This window comes from Chiloscyllium plagiosum, chromosome 12 (assembly GCF_004010195.1).
Source record: "Chiloscyllium plagiosum isolate BGI_BamShark_2017 chromosome 12, ASM401019v2, whole genome shotgun sequence".
Classification (NCBI taxonomy): Eukaryota; Metazoa; Chordata; class Chondrichthyes; order Orectolobiformes; family Hemiscylliidae; genus Chiloscyllium; species Chiloscyllium plagiosum.
This window is the reverse complement of record NC_057721.1, coordinates 37,261,983-37,288,859: the sequence shown is the minus strand read 5'-3', so window position 1 is coordinate 37,288,859 and position 26,877 is coordinate 37,261,983. Positions and strand designations below refer to the sequence as shown.

General features: G+C 39.2%; 1 protein-coding gene across 3 annotated transcripts in view; it reads right to left on the bottom strand.

Annotated features, from left to right (window-relative positions):
* Positions 1 to 26,877, bottom strand: part of LOC122555113 — a 95,179-nt gene that overhangs the window by 12,663 nt on the left and 55,639 nt on the right. For 2 of the 3 annotated variants that reach the window (XM_043700802.1, XM_043700801.1), the window contains exons 15-19: positions 26,052 to 26,084; positions 16,164 to 16,273; positions 15,654 to 15,783; positions 12,574 to 12,713; positions 9,399 to 9,522 (exon numbers count right to left, since the gene is read on the bottom strand). In XM_043700802.1, the coding sequence (XP_043556737.1) occupies positions 9,399 to 9,522; positions 12,574 to 12,713; positions 15,654 to 15,783; positions 16,164 to 16,273; positions 26,052 to 26,084 (537 nt within the window). Of the gene's footprint in view, positions 1 to 9,398; positions 9,523 to 12,573; positions 12,714 to 15,653; positions 15,784 to 16,163; positions 16,274 to 21,846; positions 22,416 to 26,051; positions 26,085 to 26,877 lie in introns of those variants that run through there. The other variant, XM_043700803.1, reaches the window with a different exon arrangement.

Sequence of the window (26,877 nt, the reverse complement as noted above, 5' to 3'; positions counted from 1 at the left end):
GGGGCAGTAGGAAGAGGTGTTCTCGAGTTGACGTTTGGCTTCAGCGGTGTAGAGGTCAGTGCGCCAGACTACCACTGCGCCCCCTTTATCCGCTGGCTTGATGGTGAGGTTGGGATTGGAGCAGAGCATAGCCCTAGGCCATATGCCAACACTCTCATCATTTTTATATATGGATTTCTGGATGAACCATCCAGGGTGTCTTGGATAGATTCACTGCCACCATTCCTTCCTGTTTGTATCGGTCTAAGCTACAGAAACCATGTGAGGAAGGATTCTAAGCAAACTCTTCAGAAGAAGATAGGTTCAGTCTGGATGAAAAGCAAATAGGTTTATAACATATTACCTGGTAGCTAGTTACATTACACCTGAGATACATGCTTGCCTCTTGTGAGATTATCAGGCTCAATTTAAGATTATATACAGAGTGCTATTTTAGCTACAGGTGGCTAACTCTAAGAACAGTTACTGAATCACCAAACACCCTCTGGTAAATACACCAAATTTATTTAGCCCCTCACAGGAACAACTCTTTAAACAGCAAATCTTATCTTGTGGTGACAGTTAACCCCTTCAGGTACTAACTGCCTTACACAACATTTCTCCCTGGTTATTAAATTCTTTATACAATTAGTTCAAATATATTAAACAGGCTGATCACTATCCCATTGCTTCCTAAATCTCTGACTTTATGAATGATTGATGACTTGGTTGAATTGAAAGATGTAACATTCAAATACAAGTTATTGTTACACCCAAATCTTTATGGATCTTTGCTTTCTCAGATGCTCTTTACTGCGGACGTCACATTGATGTCACTGTTGAACACTTGTTTCACATGAAGGATTGCTAATTTCCTCAAATCATGTCAGAGAAGATAGTTGTGTTTCTGAAAGGAGTAATTTTCTTCTCTTGTTATTACAGTGAGTTAGATTCATATGTGAGTATTCAATCATAGGCAGTAAAGCTGACTGGGCTGTTTTGGTACTGCTTTAAGCAGTTTAATTAACTGTAGAAGAGTCTCGGTGTAATTCCTGGTGGTTGTGATTTCAAAAGGATCAGATGATCAGATTTTGAAAATTCTACTGCAGCTGGAAGATAATTGAATAATTCTTTCAAACTTCTGATCTCTCTATGATGAACCATTGTCATATACCAAAATAATTCATGACAAACAGTATATTTGTTCCCTTAGTTTCTGTGAACAATTTACTGAGACACGTGAAGTCCTCCTCTTGAGTAATGTTACATTGAACACTGGAACTTGGCTTCTGATCTGGTTGAGGTTCTTCAACGTAATGTAGAAGTTTAAGAATGTTCCTGCTCAGAAATTAGAACGGTTAGTTCCTAATGAATGTACAGTCGGTTCTGATATAATGTCTCATGCGATCTCGTGTTGTAGAAAGTCCCACAATAGCTGTGCCATTTAAACTAATGGAGCCAGAATCACATTATAAACAACACAGGGGTAAGGAAGGTTTGTGTTCTACAAATAATGGTCTAAATTCTTCAATCACATTAAAGCCAGTTCGTGTTGAAGAAACATACATTATAGCAGAACCGACTCTACACTTTTTCCAAATAGTATTGGTTTCTATATTGTAAGAGCACTCTCAATATTTGTTTGACTTTGTTCTGTTTACTCCTTGCAACTGTCTATCAGTAGTCATAATCATAGAAACATAGAAAATAGGAGCAGTTGTAGGTCATATGGCTGATCATCCAACTCAGAATCCTGTTCACACTTTCTCCCTAGAATCTTCGATCCCTTTAGCCTTAAGAATTAGAATTCCTTCTTGAAAGCATACAATGTATGACATGAACATCTTTCTGCAGTCGAGAATTTTACAGGTTCACCAATCCCTAGGTAAAGAGAGTTCTGCTCATCTAACCAACCTACCTTGTATGCTTAATCTGTGACCCCTGGTTCTGGACTCTCTCCTCATTTGGAACATCCTTCCTGTTTTCTCTTGTCTAGTCCTGTTAAGGTTTTAGAGATTTTTATGAGATGTTCCCTCATTCTTCTAAATTCCAGTTAATATAGTCCTAGCTGAAATAGTCTCTCTTCATACATCAATCCTGCTGTCTCAGGAATCAGTCTGGTAAGCCTTTGTTGCATTCCCTCCATGGCCAGAACATACTTCCTCGGGTAAGGAAACCAAAACTGCACACAGTACTCCAATTATCATCTCATCAAGACCCCATACAATTGCAGCAGTTCCTGTACTCAAATCCTCTCACTATGAAGGTCAACATGTCAGTAGCCTCCTTTAAGGCCTGCTGCTCCTGCATGCTTAGATTCAGTGACTAGTGTACAAGGTCACTTCGGTCTCATTGTACCTCCACTTTCCCAATCTATCACCATTCAGATAATAATCTGCTTTCCTGTTTTTGCTAACAAAGTGGATAAGTGGGTTGTAGTTTCCTTCTCCCCAGCTAAGGGACTTTTGCAGCTGATACACTAGCATTCACCCTCGTCTCAAATGTGAAATTAATCAGATAGTTTGTTCAGGTGAGTCACGTATTACTCATAGCAAAGATTGGAAAATATGAATCAAAGGCATACTTTCATATGATGGGCATTCTAAGGAAGCTATGTCTTGGTATTTTATGTTTTCTTCCAAAGGTGTTTGTTTTAATGTGTTAACCTCATTATACACCTTAACATCTTAATTCTATGGTTCAACAGTTGTTTTTGACTCTTCCTTGTAAAATCTCTGCAGATGTCCCATTTTCTTCCTTACATCAGTGTAAGAAAGCTGAACACTACGAACGTTTGTGTTTTTTTTTAAACTGTACCCCTGGCATAGCAACTTGTAGCATCAAAGGTTTTAAATACTTCTTTTTTGATCTACCATGTGATGTTCCAATGTTTCTATGCCTTTGAAAGTTGATAAAGTTTGATGAAATTCTTCAGCTAGGTTGCCTTTCTATTCTTAGGCAGATGCTGGAGATCAGACTAATGGTTTTGGTGAAGGGCTTTTACCTGAAACGTCAATTTTCCTGCTCGTCGGATGCTGCCTGACCTGCTGTGCTTTTCCAGCACCACTCTAATCTTGACTCTGCCTTCCTTTTCCTGTAATTCTTTTGTATTGCTTTTGGATTTCAGTTTTTAGTACCACCTGGAGAACTCTTTTCAACAATGAGATCATCTTTTGCTTGTAATGTATTTGAAAGAGAAATCCCTATGACTATTCTATCTTGGTTTAGTTTTTAGATTAGATTCCCTACAGTGTGGAAACAAGCCCTTCGGCCCAATCAGTCCACACCGACCCTCCGAACAGTAACCCTCCAAGACCTATTTCCCTCTGACTAATGCACCTAGCACTATGGGCAAATTAGCATGACCAATTCACCTGACCTGCACATCTTTGGACTGTGGGAGGAAACCGGAGCAAACCCAAGCAGACACAGGGAGAATGTGCAAACTCCACACAGACAGTTGCCAGAGGCTGGAATCGAACTTGGGACCCTGGTGCTGTGAGGCAGCAGTGCTAACCACTGAGCCATCGTGTCACCCCAATTTGGTTGTAATTTACAATAGTCACAAAATTCTAACGATCTGTGAAGTTTGTTGATAAAGTTGTCAACACGTCACTCTGGAAATTGTATCCTTTTAAAAAGTTTTGTTTATTTCATTATCCAATTGGCATTTAATATAAAGTAATTGTCAAATACTCTCACAATACTCTCACAAACTCTTCTCGAACATTCTGTCATTTCAATACTTGGCCTTCAATTGGAACTACAAAATAAAAAAAAGTTTACTTGTTTTTCATTGGATTTCTTAAGAAATTCTGTATCACATGGATTATCTCTTTGGAAATTAAATCTTTTTCTCCATTGTCATATTTAACTTGTTGTTTCGCCTATTTATTTACTTGAAAGCTGTTGAAGAACTTTAGCAACATCTACTTTTTTTCAGATGTAGATTCTTTTGTACAGTATTTGATTGTACCGTACAATCATTTCATATATATTAAATATTTCCTTCAAGTTTTTAAAATGTTTTTTGAATATTACAATTATTTTTGATTGCTGTACCCTGAAGATGAATTGTAAACAAAGCTTCAGAACATAGAACAATACAGCGCAGAACAGGCCCTTCGGCCCTCAATGTTGTACCAACTTGTGAACTAATTTAAGCCCATAACCCTACACTATCCCATCATCATCCATCTGCTTATCCAAGGATTGTTTAAATCTCACTAATGTGACTGAGTTAACTACATTCAAAGTTTGTGAGAAGATTTGTAGCGGGGGTGCTCGTTGTTGTGGTTCTGTTCGCCGAGCTGGGAATTTGTGTTGCAGACGTTTCGTCCCCTGTCTACATTGGCAGGCAGGTCACTCCATGCCCTTACCACTCTCCTAGTAATAAGTTTGTTTTTTAATAAGGATATTAACTTCTATATTTTTATTTTCTTTTTCCAGTAATGTCTTTACATAAATTAAAGTTGAAAAGCTTCTAAGTATTTCAGGACTACCCTCCTATTTCTGTAGATGAAAGACTATTTTCCGGCATTTTGAAAATTGCGGAAATGCTCTTTAATGAAGAAATGCTATACATTTTATTTTCTCCCAAGTTGAGGGAAAGACTTCTTGCCATTTTACATTGCGCTGTTCTTGTGTTGTGAAACAAGAATTTCAGTTGAATAACAAAAAATATTTATCCTTCACAACATATTTTCAGTAAATACTGCATTCAAGTCTTCACTACAATTTGTGGTTCATAGAGTTACAGAGTTATAGAGATGTTCAAAATGGAAACAGTCCCTTCGGTCCAACTTGTCCATGCCGACTAAGTAGCCTAAATTAATCTGGTCCCATTTGCCAGCAATTGGCCCAAATCCCTCTAAACCTTTCGTACCCAGCCAGATGCCTTTTCAGTCTTTTAAATGAGGTTAGCACCGCTACCTCACAGCACCAGGGACCCGGGTTCAATTCCAGCTTCGGGTGACTGTCTGTCTGGAGTTTGTACATTCTCCCTGTATCTGCATGGGTTCTTCAGGGTGCTCTTGTTTCCTCCCACAGTCCAAAGATGTGTAGGTTAGGTGGATTGGTCATGCTAAATTGCCCATTGCGTTCAGGGATGTGTAGGTTAGGTGGGTTAGCCATGAAAAATGCAAGGTTACAGGGATAGGTTAGGGGAGGTGAGTCTTGGTGAGATGCTCTTTACTGAGAGTCAAGTGTAGACTTGTTGGGCCAAATGGCCTATTTGCACCTGTAGGGGATTCTATGATGCCAGCCTCTACCACCTCCCCTGGCATTTCATCCGTACATGCACCACTCTCTGTGTGAAAAAGTTGCCCTTTAGGTGCCTTATAAATCTTTCTCTTCTCACCTTAAACCTATGCCCTCTAGTTTTGGACTCCACTGCCTTGGGGAAAAGACTTTGGCTATTCACCCTATCAATGCCCCTGATGAGTTTATAAACTTCTATAAGGTCACCTCTCGGCCTCGGACGCACAGGAGGAACAGCCTTAGCCTATTCAGCTACTCCCAATAGCTTAAACTCTCCAATCCCGGCAACATCCTTGTAACTGTTTTCTGAATCCTTTCAAGTTTCATAACGTCTTTCCTGTCAGAAGACCAGAATTGAATGCAGTATTCGAAAAGTGGCCTAACCAATGTCCTGTACAGCTGCAACAGATCATCCAAACTCTTGACCAATAAAGCCAAGTGTACCAAATGCTGCCTTCACCACCCTCTGTACTTGTGACTCCACTTTCAAGGAGTTATCAACCTGCATCCCAAGGTCTCTTTGGTTGGCAACACTCCACAGGACCTTACCATTGAGTGTATAAGTCTGCCTTGACTTTCCCTACCAAAATGCAGCATCTAACATTTCTCTCCATCTAGCTATACTGCTATTCTAATGAAATCGATAATTTTAAATGACCTTGATAACGCTCATTTGATTTAAATAATTATTTAAAAGCCTGCTGTCAGTTTCTCAGTTTAGAATTTTTAAAAATCTAAAAACACTCACCATTTCTCTTAGGAACTGAATTTACTTCAGGGGTTCAATATCTCCTACTGTACCCAGGATTTATGATTTGGATTATTCCCCTTGCAGTTTGGGTAAGACTCTTCATGGCCTCCACAAGCTTTTAAAGTATTTTTCACTATTTCTAGCTGTTTCAAACTTCAACGAACAAGCTGCATACATGCCTTCCTCTTCTACTCAGATGGTTGTGGCATTTGTAAAACTGAATATTTTTTCAGGTTAGCAGTGTCTGGCCAAAATCCTCATTGCTGTTCACCGTATTGTAACACATGATTAAATGAAGTCTTCCGATTCCACTACTGCCATATGGTACATTCATTGCCACCAATCCTTCTTGCTGGTATCAGTCTAAACTACTGATGCCAAATGAATAGGATTCCAACATGAATTCTTCAGTAGAACGTGGTTTAAATCTCAATGAATAATAACTATATTTATTACATATTACTTAATAGCTAGACATACTACATCTGAGATACAAGACTGTCTTGTGAGACAATCAGGCTGAACTTAAAATCTAGTAAGGCCAAGTTGGCATAGTCCCAGAGGACCCTAGGGCTGCTCTCTCAGTAGAGAGAGATGACTGATGGTGAGTCATCACCACTTGAGAAAGTGGGATCTTCATGGTGACCCCAGCTGGGATAGAAATTGAACCCATGCTGTTGGCATCACTCTGCATCACAAACTAGTATTCCAGCCCACTAATAGATCTAGTACATATTATTAATTTAACTCTGTGTTGGAAACACCAAGAATAAGCAATAAAGCGTAATATACTTAAGGTGAACACATGCAGAACGTATCGGAGGCACACTGGCCTCTGGTTATCTCCTCCAAGAAGAGCCCTTTATATCCTGATGGACAAAGTCTGTCATGTGAAATCAATTAACCCCTTCAGATACCCAGGGAGAAGAAGTCATAGACATTGAATTTGATGGGTGTGAACTGTAGATTGGCTGGAAGACAGAGATAGCGAGCAGATGAAGCAGGAAGAAAGGGATCCTTTCTGTAAAAAAAATTTAATGATCTTGTTTGCTTGGACTTAACCAGACATACATGGACCCTGAGGGAACATGCTGGTACTAAACATGGGAAGAACATATGCCCAGGCCATTTACAGACACCCCAGTGAGGTTTAGTGTCAAGATGCTGTTAACAACCTGCCAAAACTGATACATGAAGTTTCTTATATCAATGCGCATGTAACATTGGACAGAGACCAGCAATGCTTTAACTATTCTTATTCTATTCTTAGCTAGCCATGGTCATTTTATCCCCTTCCTTCTTCCTCATTACAATATATCATTACACTGAGTTATCACTTTTCTCAAACTTCTGCCATTGTTGCGTAGCCATCCTTTCTGTTAAACTCTTTTCCCACTCCACTGCAGCCACCTCAACCATACATTAATGATGTCATCCATGCTGCCTCCTGCTGTCATCCACAATTGAAAAGATCAATCTTCACTCACCTTCACCTGGTCTATTTCTGTCTCTTTTCTTCCCTTCCTAAACTTCTCTGTTTCCATTTCTGGGGATAGTGATGTCCACCAATATCCAAGTTACCTTGACTACACTGCCTCACACCCTACTTTCTGCAAGAACTCAATTTTTACAGTTTTTCTCTTTCTGTCACATCTATTCTGATGGTGATATCCTCCACAGTAGTGTCTTTGTCACAATCTCCTGTTTCTTCAATCAAGGAATATCCCCCAGAGGGCCCTTGGTCCTTCAACACCCAAGAATTAAAAGCATCGGGTTGCCCTTGCCTTAATTTTGCAAGCACCAGCCTCTGCATTCAAAGGATCATCTGGCAACCTCAAGCAGGATGCTAAGGCCAGAGACATCTTCCCCTTTCCACCAACAGGTGTCAGAATTCCACAGTCTGTACCACCTGTGACTCCCTTTTCAACTTGTCAGTTACTTCTAACACCTCTTCAGACCCCTCATGTCACCTTCCCAAGCAGATGATGTAACACCTCTCCTTTTATCTCTGCCCTCCTTAATGTCGAAGACCCCAAAGACCCCTTCCAGCTGAATTATTGGTTTACTTGCTTCCTTTTTCAATTTAAACTGTCGTTTTCATTGCTACACTGTAGTTTCTATTTTAGTGAGACCAAAAACAAACTAGGTGACCACTTTGCAGAACACCTCAGCTCCATTCGTAAGTATGACCCTGATGTCCAGTCACTTGCCATTTCACTATACCATCTTGCTCTTTTGCTAACATTTCAATCTTAGGATTGTTACAGTGAAACCCAATATAATCTGGAGAAAGATCACCTCATGTGCATTTTACAGCCTTCATGACTCAATATTAATTTCAACAAATTCAGACCTTGAGCACTCTCCTCCAATTTTATCTTACACCTTCCCCCTTCAAAGTCTTGTGTGCATGGGTTTGCTCTCAGCATATGGTAAAATCTACCATTAACACCATTTCCACCACTTCTCTACTACCATTACCTCTCCCTTTGTCTTTGCTCTGGGCACCCTGACCATTTCGTCCATATGTTCCTCCTCCCCAATTTTGCATTACATAAAACCCACTTTTCCAGCCCTCTTCAGCTCCAAAGAAGAGTTATCTAGACTTGACACGTTACTTCTGTTTCTCTCTCCACAGATGCTACCAGACCTACTGAGTTCCAATTGCGCAGTCAGAATTATTGGAAGTCTCTAACTCTAACTTAGATTTTGGGACTTTTTTGAACAATTCCAAACCTTCCCAGGCTATTCCCATGGAGTCAACTGTGTAAGGCCTTCCCCATGTCCCTGTCATGCAACTCCAGTGTACTTGGTTGCAAGACTTGGGCAATTATCCACACTGTTAGCCGTCCAGTTTTAAAAAGCAATAGGCAGAGAAGGTCTTATTTATCCTATATCAAAAGTACTCACACTCTTTTGGGAAACATATTGGTTGATAACAGATAAGAATTGGAAACACAAAATTCTGGGGTAAAATTTGGAAAAGCATGAAATAATTGGGGAGACAGTGACATTGTGCTAATGTGACTGGATTGATAACCCAGAGCCCCTGGATAATGCCTTGTGAACTTGTATTTGAATCCCACCGAGGCAGATGGTGAAATTGAAATTAAGACAAAAAGCTAGTCTGATGGTGATGAAATGTCAATTATCATTAAAATGTACTTGCTTCACTAATGTCCATTAGGGAGAAATCTGCCATCCTTACCTGGTCTGGACTGTATGTGACTTTAGATCTACAGTAATTTGGGTGACACGTAATTGCCCATTGAAAATGCCTAGCAAGTCTCTCAGTTCAAGAGCATTTAGGGATGGACAATGAATGTTGGCCTTACCAGAATATGAGGTACAGAGTCATAACACTGATGGTTCTCATGCAGCTTTCAACTGAAGTAGCTTAATAACTTACCTGTTCAAGCAGACGAATTGAACCAATTGTCCTTCCTTCACTGAATTCATTCCAATTGGTAATTTCAGTGCTTTCCAAGAGAAACTGTCTTCCTCTGAAGTTGGCATGTTCATAGACTATCCATCTGACAATAAACAGACAACACACTATGAGGAATTGTAAATTGAGAGCTGAATTATTCTTTTGCTTGATTATATTGAATTCATTGCATATTATGTGTTCACTTGCATTAGTGCCAATTTGTCAATGTGAATTTATTTCTCAAGAAAGTTTGTCCAAAGGTGCACATTGGAAGCGTTTTAATTTGGCATTGATTTCAAATAAATATGCATTTAAAAGTTTATTCAGTTCACTTCCAGACTAAAGAGTGTTTTACTTACAATGCAATGGTTCAATTATTAGGTATTAGGAGTGAGGTTCATGAGGTTACGAAAATATTTCAGTTAGCTCATTTGTCCTAATGGCTGGTTTGTGATGAAGAGTGATGTCATTGGTGTGGGTTCAATTCCTGTCCCAGCGGAGGTTACCATGAAAGTTCCACCTTCTCCACCTTGCCCCTTGCCTGGGGTATATTTATCCTCAGATTAAATTCACCCCAGTTGACTCATGCTAATGAGACAACAGGACCACGGGTGATTTTATTACTCCTTTCATAACATATCTCCCAGTTCTAATTTTAAGTATACTACATGTATGAAACAATGTTGACTAAATAGATTTTTGTTAAATATTTTCTGTAATTTTCCAGCTTTTTTTTGTAAATTCACAAAGTTACATGCTAGTCACGTCCCTGGTGAGATCACACTTGGAATATTGTGTCCAGTTCCGGTTGCCCTACTATAGGAAAGATACAGAGGCTTTGGAGAGGGTGCAAAGAAGGTTTACCAGGATGCTGCTTGGACTGGAGGACTTGCCTTATGAAGAAAGGTTGAATAAGCTTGGACTTTTCTCTCTGGAGAGAAGGAGGAAGAGAGGAGACCTGATCGAGGTGTACAAAATAATAAGAGGAATAGATAGAGTCAATAACCAGAGACTTTTCCCCAGGGCAGGATTGACTGGTACGAGGAGTCATAGTTTGAAGATATTAGGAAGAAGGTATAAAGGAGACCTCAGAAGTAGATTCTTTATGCAGAGACTTGTGAATGCATGGAATGCGTTGCCAGCTGTGGTGGTGGAAGCAGAGTTATTGGAGATATTTAAGTGACTGCTAGACACGCACATGGATAGCAGTGAGTTGAGGGGTGCTTAGGTTAAGTTACTACATTTTACATTAGGATTAAACCTCGGCACAACATCATGGGCCAAAGGGCCTGTTCTGTGCTGTACTTTTCTATGTTCTATTTTGTTGAGTTGACACAGGCACAGTGTGTGTGCACAAAGAATATGACTTTTTGTGTTGCTTCCAGTACACGCCAAATGTACTAAACCATCAGTCTGACTGACAATCCTTAATTGGCAATCAGTGAAATTCTTCTCACTTAAGATGAGAGTGACTCCAATCATTGTTGTGTTTTCCCCCCATTCCAATTGACTCCATGTTTGCCAGCGTTCCTTGATACCACACTCACTAAAATGCTACCTTGATGTTCAGAAAATGACTCTTGCCCCACTTCTTGACTTGAACTCTTTTGTCTATCTTTGATATCTGACTTACCATTGTCTCTTTGAAAATTGAACACAAATTTCCCAAGTTTTTCCTGAAATGATGCAAGATTCTTTCACCCTTCCAAGAGAATGCATGGCTGCAGAATAGGGGGCATCTGTGGATCGTAGTGTAGCATCGTAACATCACCACCGCATAGGACAGTGTCAACAGACTAACTAGTCTTTTCTTAGCTATCATTACCACGTGTAATTCAAATAGTGCCCTGAGATCGTTCAACTTCTGTTGAGGAAGCAGGTTGGAATCTCGTTATAATGTCTCATCTATTGCCTCCAAAAGTGCAATACTCCCTCAGTATCTGACTTTCAGTTCAAATGAAATTCCAGTTTACATTATGTGTTCAATTCTCTAGAAAATGACTTAAACTGAGAACCATAAGACTCCCAGGAGCTGAGCTACCTCTGAAGTAAGGCTGACACAACTGTTCTAATTTCATATTTTCTGCGGTGATATTTATCACTTCATTGACTGTTCTTTTGCTTCACTTTCTTCCTTCTTTCATTTTCATCATTTCATTTTACCTCTACAAAATTTGTTGTTTTTTCCTCTTTTAAAGGTTGCTATTGATTAATTTCAGGTCCATTTCTATCTACCATCATTGATCTTCATCAAGGATAACTCCTCAACAATTCAACCCCCTCAATATGGTATTAAAATTTTCTATTTGGCTGTCAGATCAGATAAGAGTGCTCAATTAAATGAATTATTCATTTCATTAACAGCTTTGAGGTTGTCTAACTGTACATGACTGAAACAACAATAATAATTACACAGAAAAATGATAATGAGAATGGCAGTTTGCAATTTTGATATATAATTATAGGCAAAAAGGAAAATGTTTCCTTCGTTGTACCATTTATCTGTATGTTATTTACAGTCTGTGTTCAAGAGAAAGATATGTCTAAAGGGAAAGCAGGATTCAGAATTTGCTTTATATAGTGTTGTCCTAATTCCAATTTGTATCCAAGCCTATTTTATATTAGCCTGGTTTCGTATAGTTCAAGGTTGCATACGAAAGTTGAAATTACAGGAGCAAGAAATGGTATTTGGCTGTTAAGCCAACTTCACCCAGAGACTGTAGCAAATTACTTTGTATATCTTTTACCAACTACTGGTACCACCTCCCCCCCCCCCCCCCCCCCCCACACACACACACACATACACATTTTAAGAATCCCTTCTTTATTTCCCAAGATATTAAAAAAATAAGTAATGCTATTAACACGTTAGGGGCAGGAAAGCTGCATTAATGGTACAGAGCTTCACTTGAGTTGAATGCTGCTTAAAAGATATTGTGTACCTAGTAAGCCAGTCTGTTTTGGGGATATGATCTTAATTAAATTATCCTCGTAGCTTGGAAACCTTCAAATCCTTCCACTTCACAGACATCATGGCAGCTTCTTTTAACAGTGTCAACTAACCCAGAATCAATTACATTCTCTGGGCTTCTTCAAACTAGTATATCTTCTAAACAACAGAATATTTGCAATTGAGTGATTTGTGCCTACTTACATTCCACTGTTCACTTTGACTGATTTTGGCATTTGGTAGTAACCTTTGTCCTTCCAACAATTAATGCCTTCTGTAAGAATCAGCTCTTGACCTTCAAATGAACAAAGGCTAAATAAGCTGATAGAAGGCATGGAAAAATCCTAAAACAAGAAATAACAACAGGATCACACTACACATTTTTAACTTAATCATATTTGATATCATTAAACATTTATACAATTTCTCACAATGGTCGATGTAGAGACCCAGTATTGAGAAAGGTGAGATGGTGAAAGCCACAACCTGCCTTTGCTTCCCCCACCCTCTCTCTCCATGTTTCCCCTCACTCTTTACTTACCCATAGACCTGTGGTCCCTTGTTGCTTGTAGGCCTCTGGTGTGTCTATAGCCAGGAGATGCCGCTGCTCCTAGAGGCACTTATAGCAAAGGAGACTTCTGTCTCTGATAGGGAGGTATCATTCTGAAGATGGTATTCCCATCCCTGGAATCTTACAGGGCAATAGCCTTCAGTTCAAGGCTAATTAGGAATGGGAAACCATCCAGGGAACAGGAGAATCGACGTTTCGGGCATAAGCCCTTCTTCAGGAAGATGGTATTCCCATCCCTGGAATCTTACAGGGCAATAGCCTTCAGTTCAAGGCTAATTAGGAATGGGAAACATATGCTAGACTTGCCAATGATGCACACATCCCATCAAAGAATAAATTTAAAGTGCCATATAAATATAAGTTGTCGACTTGCTGCTGTTTTCCTGCCAGAGTTGCATTGAAGATTGGTGAAGTCTTTAAGGAGTTTCATAGCCTATGTTCTAGTATAAGGATGGTGCCTGTGCATCCACTGTGCTGTCTGGTCATCTTATCCCATCCCACTGGTTTCACTTTCCACAGAACAAAAATGCATGGTATTCTCAATGGAATACCCAGCTAACTGAATGAATGTTTCCAAAGGAATTGATGGACACATCAGATCAAACCCCATACATTCTTTAGTCCCTGGAACTTCTAGATGCTCACATTTTATATCTGATCACAGTTGTTGCCTAGTGTAAGAATGGTGATATTCATGGGAAAAGGGATTTGGTTATTTGCTCATGGGATGTAGGTGTCATTGGTAAGGCCAGTATTTATTGCACATCCTTGATTGCCCTTGTAAAAACCGAAAGCACTGTAGATGCTGTAAATCAGAAACAAAACCAGAAGTTGCTGGAAAAGTTCAGCAGGTCTGGTAACATCTGTGAACAGAAATCAGAATTGATTGCCCCTGAACTGAGTGGCTTTTGGGCGTTGAGAGTTAATCACATTACTGTGGATCTGGAGTCACATGACCAGGTAAGGATTGCAGAGTTTCTTTAAACGAGATTTATCTTTACAACAGCTAGCAATGACTACATGGTCTCAACTGGCCAACGTTTAGTTAAAATCCAATTTCACCACCTACCATATTGGGATTTGAACCTGTATCTGTAGCGCATTAGTCTGGGATTCATAACTTATTAGTCCAGTGACACTATCTCACTGTCAATATATCGTCATCATAATGCTAAGTGGGAAATCCAGGCTATTTACTATACTGGTCATAGCAGAATTCCCAATAATTTGGAAGTACTGAATTAAGTACAAACATCATGTTGCCATAGTTAATATACTATTTAACAATCCATTATCACACTATCAGTTTGGCCAGAGGATCAGTATTAGATAGGTTTTATTTCTGTTCCATTTGTTCTTGACAGAATTATTGAATGTATGTTGTTGCTTACTTTTCCTCTTTCATTGTTATTTTACAGCTAATATTAACTAATTCAGTGGCATTTGTACAAAATGTTAATAGAATTTGTCAGATGTGCAATATTCTACTCTGTTATGACCACTAAATGGAACATTACATTTGCTACACCTCCCTTCATCCCAGTCAATGCTGTTGCTGCTGCTCTCACCGGTTCTTTAAGACTCAGATACCAGTCCAACTGTCCACAGCACACTGATAAATATCTCACATATTGACTAATCAAAAAAAAAATCTTTCAGAATGGGTAAATTACATGGACTTTCAGAAGTGGCCAAAGACAATGTGGGGCAATTTAGGAGTCATTTTTTCACTTGCTACTGCAGAGGCTTGTAGAAGCGATGTCAAGGGATAGTATGATAGGCAAAATAATCTCTGATTCATGCCACAAATCCATAGCCCAAATTTGTCATTCTTTGTATGCCACAAATTGATAATGCGTACATGTCAGCTTTGTCACATTCTGGAACCCTGGAGACATGTGTAGAAAAACAAGCACATAGGTTTTACATTAAAAGCTTAGCAGAATGAGAAACCTAATGTCTTGCAATATCTCTAAATTCATTTCTGCCAGTAAAATTGCGAGCAATTAATATTCTGAGAATCTGAAAAGCTAGAAGTACAGTGCATTTAATGGGAAAGTTTCTATAGAGAAAGTCAGGTGCACTTGATGCTTAACTATAATGGTTAACCTTGAATAGCAAAAAAAGGACAAATTACACTAAAAGGGAGAATAATTGGCTAACCTCATGACACCAATTTGCAAACACTAATCACCTGGAAGAGGAACTGTCGGCAACAGACAGAAAATAGCCCCAAGGAAAAAATGTCCTGTGCAATATGCCTAAGCAGTTTGATGGAATGGAACCAAGGGAATGGTGCAGTGTGACACAATAGTCTGATGAGTTCACTGAACATGAAATAAGAGAGAAAATATAGAACATTGCAGATTAGGAAAATTGGACATGGGAGAGGGTGAGTGTGAGAGTCATGACTTAAGCAAGCAGAAACAGTTTAGTAGAAGGTACCCATCTTGGATAGAAAAATCTGTGAGCCCTTTCAATGGTTACAAAGCTAATAATAGAAGAGAAATGGAAGTTGAAAGAAAGACTTTATGGTGCTGAGAAGGAGCTTGAATTGCTTCCAAGAATGATTCAGAAGCAGTGGTTGTTTTGGCTAGTCAGAAAGAGAAGTGATATAATTTGAGTGATCCATGGCAGAATGATCAGTGGACAGTTAGGTTGATTTGCAGTGATGCAAATGTTGATTTGTACTCTGGAGATACCAAAAACGTACATATCTGATTGGCTTCAGAGATTGAATTGGTTTGGTTGACAGACATCCCAAAGAATCAAGGTCTGGGTAGTGTCCTTCCTCCAACACATACTGGTGGCCACTGTAGTCTTTTCCATCATACAAGACCCAGCTAGAAAGGTGAAAAATAAAAGAAAAGGCATAAAAGTATCACAAGATGCTTTCAGTTTTCCGTGTTTTATATTGCAAAACTAATAACAGTTTTGAAGATGTTGTTAATACTACAAATTTATGGAAAAAAATCTCTGGAAAAGATCTGTTCTGTTATATGGAACAGCACCATAAACCTTTATAAACAAGATGTCCCCTTCATTCTCCATAAATAGGGCCTGAGAAAGCACTTTCACAGAACATGTATTAAGCATAAATTTTATCACCAAGTGAAAAATTACTTTATTTTAGAAAGGTAAGATCAAAAATGATTCATGCAGATTCCAACATTTACGCATTTGTATAGACAGGTAATACAGAAGAAAATATTTTTGTATTTACCATCCTCGAAGAACTTTAAATGAATTTAGTTGTGAACTTGGTAAACTGGGTATTTCTGTTACAAATTCAACACTTTCTCCCTGAAAGTCAACTCTGTTGAATGCTTGGAGCTGTAAAACAAATGAATAAGAGTAGTTTTGTAACATTCTAAAATCCTTCTGTAACAGACATAAGCTTAGTCATACATGTTATCACTTCTATCAATCATCTCACACATTGATACATGAGGATATCAGTCTGTGATACAATACAACTAAAGCAGAAACAGAAGCATGAGTACAATTGTTGCTCAGAGAATTTTTGTTCAGAGTCACATCAGGCATTTCCACTAATTGGGCGTCAGACCAATTATATTCTGTCGAGAGGACATCAAGGAGATCTGTGAATAGGATACACAACAGTGAGGCTCTTCAAGCTAACTCACTAATCCACACAGGTTGCAAACCAGGAAGAATAGGAAACATATATTATATTTCAATGAAGTGAAAATAAGATTAATACAGATGGATATATTCTTAAGCCAAACACGCAAACCTGTATATATAAACATATTTCTAAAAATGTGCAGCATTTATTTTATTGTTGAAGAATAAGCACTCTAAGCTTGTAAAATTTTCAGGCTTGGAGAGATTTTTCAATAGTAATTAGAATGTATTGTCAGGAAGATTGTAATTTAGTGGCAATGTCATTGGACGAGTAATCCAGAAGCCCAGGTGAATGCACAGGGACATGGATCGATAGCCTTTCATGGCATCTGGTGGCATTTCAATTCAGTAAATATGTTCTGAAATATAAATCTTGGAATGTAGCCTAGTTATGATGACAATCATGATATGGAGGTGCCTGTGTTGGACGGGGGTGGACAAAGTTAAAAATCACACAACACCAGATTATAGTCCAACAGGTTTATTTGGAAGCACTAGCTTTCAGAGTGCCGCTCCTTCATCAGGTGGTTAGGAGCAGCAGCCCGAAAGCTAGTGTTTCCAAATAAACCTGTTGGACTATAACCTGGTGTTGTATGATTTTTAACTATGATGACAATGAATCTTTCACTGATTATTGTAAAACTGACGTTTTTAGGGAAGGAATTGTGCTCTCCTTTCTTGGTCAGGTCTCAGGTCTCCATGTGACCCTAGGCTCATGATTGACTCTGAAATATCACTTAGTTCAAGGACAATTAGGGATAGGCAGCAAATGCTGCTCTTGCCACCAAAACCCATTTACTGATATGGATTGAGACTTTATTACTCAATAAACAATAAACTTACTCTTAAATGCAGTAGCCCAACTTGTTCACTTGGTAAATATATTCATACTATTTCAATTCTTCAATTCTGAGTATTGAAGATTGTAACAGCATACAGAGGAGCAACACATCTCTGACACCAATGTTTGGATTTCTTTGTTTACCTGTGCATGTACAGATTCCAAGTGTCACCATCAGATTTGCCCTGTACTAATGGTAAGCACTGATGTGAGGATAGCAGGTGCCTGGAATGCACTGGCAGGGCGGTAGTAGAAGCAGGTACGATAGCAAAGTTTAAGAGGCATTTAGACAGATACATGAACAGGCAGGGAATAAAGAAATCCTCACCATGTCCTGGCAGATGGGATTAATTTAGAATAGCATCATGGTTGGCACAGACATGGTTGGCCGAGGAACCTTTCCTACTGCTGTACTAAACAATGTTCTGTGTTCCAACTAAAGTCTGACAAATATACAAGTTCAAAATCACCTGCTTGCTCTTTTATTCTATACCCTATGAATAAAGTTGAACATACTGTTTGCTTTACTTATTGTTGTCTCTATTTCCCACAGTTTGAAGTTATTAGATTAGATTACATTATAGTGTGGAAACAGGCCCTTCGGCCCAACAAGTCCACACCGACCCGCCGAAGCGCAACTCACTCATACCCCTAACCTAACACTATGGGCAATTTAGGATGGCCAATTCACCTGATCTGCACATCTTTGGACTGTGGGAGGAAACCGGAGCACCCGGAGGAAACCCACGCAGACACGGGGAGAACGTGCAAACTCCACACAGTCAGTCGCCTGAGGCGGGAATTGAACCTCGGACTCTGGCGCTGTGAGGCAGCAGTGCTAACCACTGGGCCACCGTGCCGCCCATTTGTTCTGCCACTTTCAATGATCTGTGCGCACATATGTCTGTGGCCCTCTGATCCTGCAGCCCTCTATTTTATACTGTCTGTCAAAGTTCTTCCCACTAAATTGCATCACCTCACACTTCTCTGCATTGAAACTTGCCTGTCATCTATCTGCCCACTTCACCAACTTCTCAATATTCTTATGGAGTTCCACTCTGTCCTTCTCACAGTTTATAATTCTTCCAAGTTTGGTATTATCTGCAAATGTTGAAATTGCCCCCTACACGTCAAGGTCTAGTTCATTAATATACTTCAGAGAAAGCCGGAGTCCGAATGCTGACCATGGGGGATCTCCACTACAAACCTTCTCCCAGCCTGAAAGTAATAATTGACCATTACTCTCTCACCCATTGTTTTGTGTTCATGTTGGTACCAACCCTTTTATTCCATGGCTTGTAACTTTCCTCACAAATTTATTACATGGCACAGTATCAAATGTCTTCTGAAAGTCCATATTCACCACATCAACTGCATTACCCTCATTGAGCCTCAGTGGGAAACAGAGGGGAACATCTCAGGAAGAGAAGATAGGAGAACCTCCTTATCACAGTTAACCTTTTCACAGCCTTAATATAATAATATCCATTTTAATGTAGTTTTTTATCCCCTACATATTTTCCTTGAAAAATAATTTTTGGAACTCAGACATGGAAGTGTCATCTTCTACCATTTGGTAACTTGGAATACTGATAAGTTGTGCCAATGCATCACCTGCTTTCATTACCACAATTCATCAAAAGGATTCCTTAAACTAATTTGTGTTGACTTTTGATTTCTTACTTTTCTGGTGCCGGCCTTCAGTGGCCACAATGACACCAATGTGAATTGTTGGGTTTTAATGTGAAACCATGCTGCAAAGGACATTTATTTCTGTATTGAGTCATTTTGGATTATTCCCATTTAGGATTGGTATAATGACATGAAGAATAGTTTTTGCTTGTGATGTTGATCAGATGGGCAAGGAGGGACATTCCTTCTGTCAACTTCATGATGTTGGTGAGATGACTTTTCATGATTGGCTAAGAGGAGATTTGATAGAGCTTTTCAAAATTATGAGTGACTGGACAGAATAGAGAGGGAGAAATAGTTCTTGCTCATAAAGGGAAGAAAAGAATGAGAGGCATAGATTTAATGTGAAGTGTAAACGTTTTCAGTCTAAGAGTAGCCAGGATATGGGATGTACTGCGTGAAAATATAGTAGAGACAGGTTAAATTGAGGCTTTTAAGAAGGCATTGGATGATTCCCACTGAAAAAAAGGATTATTAGCCACCATGTCTGCTAGCTCCAGTGGGATGCTACCACCCCTCTCCTCGCTTGTTAGCTTTGTGCAGTGACCATTCCCTCTGGGGCATCCTGGTCCATTCCTCCTCCACTCCCAAACATCCCCATGACACTTTCCCATTCAATCACGGAAGGTATAGCACCTTCCTGTTTACTATCCTGTTCCCTCCTCACTATCCAAGGCTTCAGACACACCATCCAGGTGAAGCAACGATTTATCTGCACTTCACTCAATCTAATCTACTGTTTTCTACTGTACTGCTCACAATGTGTTCTCCTCTATATTGTGGAGACAAAATGCAGACTGGGTTTGCAGCTTTGCGGAATACATACATTCCGTCTATAACAATAACCCTGAATATCCAGTTGCCTGACACTTCAACACACCACCATGTTCCTTGGCCAACAGTTCTGTCCTGTGCCTGCTGCAGTGTTCCATTGACGCACAGCTCAAGCTGGAAGGACAGCATCTCACTTTCATCTTGGGGGCCCAGCAGCTTTCAGGAATCAATATCCAATTCAATAATTTTGGAGCCGAAACATCTCATTCCATGTCCTTTACCCACTCCCACACCTCAGACCCTCTCATGATACAGACTGCTTTCAACACAACAAACCCATTTTCATCTACTTATGGTCCCCATTATCAGCTTTTCTCCTTCCCTGGCTTATCATCATCCATCCTATTATCTGACTGCCTTTCTCTCTCTCTCTCTCTCTCTCTCTGAACTCCATCTCCACCTATCCGCTCACTCCTTTGTACCCCCGACCTCCTAACTTCAGCATATGCCACCTTTTCCTGTTTACTATCAGTTCTGAAGAAGGATCACTGGACTTGAAATGTTAACTCTACTTTCTCCCCACAGATGCTGCCAGACCTGCTGAGTTTCTCTAGCAATTTCTGTTTCAGTTTCAGATCATCTGCATCTGCAGTACTTTATCTTATTGAAATGAGAAAATTATTCTTCAAATCTTTCTTTGCTCTCTACATATTCATTCAACTACAAACTTCAGATCAGTACTAGTAATCCTAATGGGTCAATGGTTCGAAAAATGGCAGATAGAGTTCAATCTGGATAAATGTGAGGTATTGCATTTTAGTACAACAAACAGGGGCAGGACAGTACAGTTAATGGTAGGGCTTTGGGTAGTGTTGTAGAACAGAGGGACCTAGGGGTTCAGGCACATACTTCTTTGACAGAATGGCTAAAAAGGCAATTGGCACGCTTGCCTTCATTGCTCAGTCCTTTGAGTGTAGGAGTTGGCAAGTCATTTTGAGATTGTACATGACATTGGTGAGGCCTTTTCTGGAATACTGTGCCCAGTTCTGGTCACCTAGTTATAGGAAGGATATTATCAAGCTGAAGATGGTTCAGAAGAGATTTACCAGAATGTTGCCACGTATGAAAGTTATGGAGTTATAAAGAAAGGCTGGGACTTTTTCTACTGGAGCGTTGGAGGTTGAGAGACGATCTAATAGAAGTTTATAAAATACTGAGGAGTATAGATAGAGTTAATGGTAGTTGTCTTTTCCCTTGGACGGGGGATTTCAAGACCAGTGGGCATATTTTTAAGCTGAAAGGAGAGATATTTTAAAAATGCATAAGAGGCATATGTTTTACGCAGCGGGTGGTTTGCATGTGCAATGAACTTCCTGAGGAAGTGGTGGATGCGGTACAATTACAACATTTAAAAGACATTTGAATAAATGCATGAATAAAAAAGGTTTGGAAGGATATGGGCCAAGAGCAGACAGGTGGGTTTAGTTTAGTTTGGGATTATATTTGGCATGGACTGGTTGGACCGAAGGGTTGGTTTCTGTGCTATATGACTCTATGACTATGCCTATGTGCAAGTTAGGTGGCTTGGCCATGGTAAATTGTCAGATGCATCCACAGATGAGCAGGCTAGGTGAGTTAGCTGTGGTAAATGTGGGGTTGCAGTGATTGGGTGGACGGGTAGGGTCTGGGTGACTCTTTGGAGAGTCAGTGTGGACTGGATGGGCCAAATGGTCTCTTTCCAAACTGGTGGGATTTTATGATTCTAAGATTTTACTACCTAGCATTATTTGCTTCTTTTCATTCACTGTGGGACACTTTGCTACACCTCCTTCTGTTTGTACTCTCATGTTCAACAGCATTATTGTTACAACAATTTCCTCCAATTGCTTATACCTGATGACTTTTTCTTTTCATTTATGTTTATTGATAGGTAGTAGCACTGGGACAGATAGCGAATACAATTATCAATTTAGGGCGCAGGAATTGTTCATCTTCAATGTGCTGCTGCTGAAAAGCTATGGGGCATTTGTTTCTTTACCATCTTAAATGTAGTTAGTGTTATCTCTGTTAGCTTGTTGTAGATCTTTCTTCAGTGGTCACTTCATGTATTATGCTAGTTTAAGATAAACTTATACAGAATACAGCAAACCACCAATCCCGGGCTGTATTGAAGGCTGTCACTGGACCCTTTCAAACAATGAAATCATTGCTTTAGGGTCTACTCAGCAAGGACTGTGGGTTCCTTAGAGGGTTCATGAGACAACAGTGCAGCTGAAAGCTTGTGTCACCAAATAGTTTATTCTCCAACAGTTTTAGTCAGCTTTGCTGGCTTTCGTCATGTGCAGTATTCCATCATTGCCTTTTGCATTGTGCCCAGGATTGTGCAAAATTGCCTGATCTGCCTCTGGATTGACTCCTCTGAACTGTAAGCAGGACCAGAGTTTCTTTCCATCAATGTTTTCCAATTTCAGCTTCACCACCGCTACAGTGACAGAGTAAGATTGTTGATAGTCTGATCCACTAAATATAATCATTTTTATCATAATCATAATTAATATAATCATAATATAATCATAATTAATAGACATTCATGTATGATTAAAACAGTGCTTTTCACAAACTTAAATAATACTGAATAAGGTTGTGAAGAAATCCCAAATTACTGTAAAATGTATAATTAGAGGTTTTTAATCTGCAAATTGATTATGCCTTCTTGTTCCTCAGATGAGGTGGTTGATTAATGATTGAGCCCTTTTTTAAATCTTTGGCCATATAAGAACTCTTTGAAAACCAATGCTCTCATCTAAAAAATTCATCTTAAATTATGTAGAATTTTGCTGGAAATGTAATTTTGAAGATTTCAAATTAATGAATGCACAGATGCAAAAAAAAAGGAAGTGACAACCGAACACCAGTACTCCTCTCAAACACAGCATATATCACGCAGTGGATCCAAATCACCTCCTCCCTTTGGGATCCAAAGAAACATATCATTTGCTGGTTCAGAAAGCACACGATAGCAAATAGCAGCAAAAGGTCAAGGTGATGTGTGCAGACGTGTGATGAAGATCATAAGGCTCTGTGTCAGTTATTGTAATGAGAAGCTATTTTGATACAAGACTGTTACATTATTAGTGATTCATTTTGGAACAAAAGTCCACCGCTGTTATATTAGCATTGAACATTTAATATGTTCATGTGACATTTTATTGTCCATTATTTCTACGGAATCATTAACAAATCTAAAATAAATTATTTAACCTTTGTTTTAAAATTGCACACAGAGGACTACCATGCAAAATTAACACCAACTGTAACCGTAAGCTTAAAATAATTTGTGGCAGAGCAAGTAACAACTTCAAATAAGAATCAAGCAGGGGTATATAATTTGTTAACACTATTTTATCACAATGAATATAATTAGCTATTTCAGTAATTTTCCATTCTGACCAGTGGGGCATATTCTCTTATTCTAAATAATAACGTATTTATCTTAAGACTTTTGAGCATACAAAGAAAAAGTCCAAAATGTGTCAAATGTCAAAAATAAATTGTCAAACCTATAATTCTTTTTGGGGTGACCCAGAAAATAAATCCCACAATATGTAATTACGTATATTAAGGCTTTCAACATGCATCTAATAAATAAGTCCAAGAATACTAGAGCAACATTTGCTTTTTATTTTTGTAGGATTCCAAGAATCCTGCTTTCGTTAAATTGGCATCCATCAGAAAATGTACAAACATTAACATAAATCAATAATTGGGCATTTTCCACTCAATACCATTGAGATATGCTCTTAAGTTATGCAGTCAGTCTACCATTGTAAATGTGGTAAAGAAAAAATTGGTAAATATCAATTGAAAGTAAACCTGACCCTGCTGGGAGACCAGAGTGAGGATACAAACAGGATATTTAAATAAAACAGGTGTCCACAAAGAAGCACAGTGATAAACATAGCAAGTGCTGTGTACAATCTCCTGGTGACTTTATCAATAATGAACCATATGCACAAAAAGAAATTGCAATTTTGGAGATAATTTGTAGCTCAGGTTGTAAGTTTGCTCACTGAGATGGTAGATTTGTTCTCAGATGTTTCGTCATCATGCTGGGTAACATCATCAGTGAGCCTCCGGTGAAGCACTGGTGTTCTGTCCCGCTTGTTAATTATCTGTCCTGATCTGTTTGGTGGGTGATATCATTTTCGGTTCATTTTCTGAGAGGTTGATAAATGGTATCCAAATCAATATGTTTGTTAATGGAGTTCTGGTTTAAAAGCCAGGCATCTAGGAATTCCCATGCATGTCTTTGTTTAGCCTGTCCCAGGATGGATGTGTTGTCCCAGTCAAACTGATGTCCCTCTTCGTCTGTGTGTATGGATACTTGTGATATTCCTGGGTGGAGTGGATGGAATGGCTTGAGTCTTCTACTATGTGTTTCCGTTTGCATTGCAGTTCCTTTGCTAGTTTGTATGTAGGTGTACCAGGAAGTGAGACTATGGGTCTGAGGGGAGGCCCTTGTTTATGTACCTTTGGTAATCCAAAGAGTCCAGAAAAGACTCCAGGGCTCAGAAAAGACAGAAATATCATAATCCCACCAGCAAATAAAGGACGCATGACTATCATCCTGAACAGAACACGACTCTATTCACATCAATAAACATCACCCTTGCCAAAGAAACACTGTCCTCAATGCTAGTCGAACAAAGGACACAAACACCTGACAGCACCAACTTCATCAGCAAGGACAGCGTCCTCAAACTAGTAGACCTGTGCCTCACAACCCACTTCACCTTCAACGACAAGATCTACAAACAACTCAAAGGGACACCTATGGGATCACCAATACCAGGACTCTTAACAGAAGCCATTATGCAGAGGTTAGAACAAACATCCCATCCCACATTTGGGTCCGTTATGTGGATGACACCTTTGTCATCACAAAACGCAGCAAATTAGAAGAAACCCACAAACACATAAACGACATCCTTACCGGTATAAAGTTCACCAAAGAGGAAGAGCATAACAACAGACTCCTCTTCCAAGATATTACAGTAGAATGCAAAGCCAATGGATAGCTAGAGACCAGAAAAGCCACATAAACTGACCAGATACTCAACAACAGCAGCAATCATCCCAACACTCCAAAATGGAGCTACATCAGGACATTGTTTAAATGAGCCACAATGTACTGCAGCACCCAGGAGCTAAGAGAAGCTGAGGAAAAACACCTGTACAATGTATTCAGGAAAAACGGGTACACGATAAGCGCAGTCTGCCAATTCCTACACAACATGCCCAGAAACTCTAACCACCCTGCCATACATCAAGACATCTCAGAGATGATGACCAGACTACTCTGGCCCTTAGGCATGGTGGTAGCCCACAAACCTACCACTTCACTGAAACAGCTCCTGATGAATTTAAAGGACCCTGTACCAACAACCAGTAGAATGAAAAACATATACAAAATACCCTGCAAGGACTGCAACAAATATTACATTGCTCAGACAGGCAGGAAACTAGCTACCAGGATACATGATCACCAACGAGCCACCAAAAGACATGACCAACTATCATTAGTATCCACACACACAGATGAAGAGGGACACCAGTTTAACTCAGACAATATAGCCATCCTGGGACAGGCTAAACAAAGACATGCACAAGAATTCCTAGAGGCCCTGCATTCAAACCGGAACTCCATTAACAAACATATCAATTTGAACCCCATTTGCCAACCTCTCAGAAAAACAACCAGAAGTGATATCACCCACGAAAATAGACCAAAACAGATAAATAGCAAATGGGACAGACCACCAGTACTTCATCGGAGGCTCACTGATGATGTTACCTAGCATGGTGATGAAATGTCTGGGAACAAATCTACCAGCTCAATGAGCAAACTTATAACCCAACAAAAAAAATGCCACAATTGATTTAGATGTGCTTTAACAGACTAAAACTATCTAACACATCATTGATGAAGATAGTCATTTGTTCTATTCACTAAGGACAAATTTGCTTCATTCCTCCTTTCACAACGTTATTGTCAGTAATGATGACACAAGTGAAAATTATTGGATAATGATTATCTATTGAACAAAACATTTTATTTAATTTTAATTAATTTATTGCAATTAATGTATATTATACCTGAAACTGCACTTCGTTCCCTCCAACAAGTTCCTGTAATGCAATTCATAGGATATTTAATCAATCAGAACATAATATACTTTATTATTTTTATAGTCTAAATAGTAAGTTGTTAATACAAAATTCACCGAATTTTAACAGAGAGGAGAATGTTTTTAATTGTAGAATAAATATCAGGCATTTCATTTCATGTTAAGAAATATATTGTTTCTCAGTAAGAGTGGTGGGCTGCAAAGGAACATTTTAATCCTCTCTAGTTGATCACTGACTCAAGATAAACTGTGGCTTGCAGCTGAATTAAGGTTCAAAAGTGCACCAACACACATGGACACAATTTAATCCCCATTTTAAAGAGATAAATTGTTTGCTCATTTTTAAATATTTCCATTATAAAATTCCATGGACATATGTCTAATGGAAACAGCCCACATACACTTAGCACCTTGAGCTGCGTTGAGCAAATCTGCAGAGCCAACATAGGTTTATCTTATATTTTTTAAAGAGTTTATTAATACAAGTGATAAACATTCATCACTGTGGGCATACTTTGCCTCAGAAAGGAAGGTGGATTATTAAACTGTAAGTTTCCTAAGTTTCTGTAAAATATTTTGCCATTATAAATAAGCAATCAAGAACTGGCTAATGACTGGGATCTCCTTACATTTCCCTGTAAAAGTCTGCGACTTGAAGCACTGTCTCCATTGGTCATGATATTTCTAATGGAGGAGAAAGTGAGGTCTGCAGATGCTGGAGATCAGAGCTGAAAATGTGTTGCTGGAAAAGCGCAGCAGGTCAGGCAGCATCCAGGGAACAGGAGAATCGATGT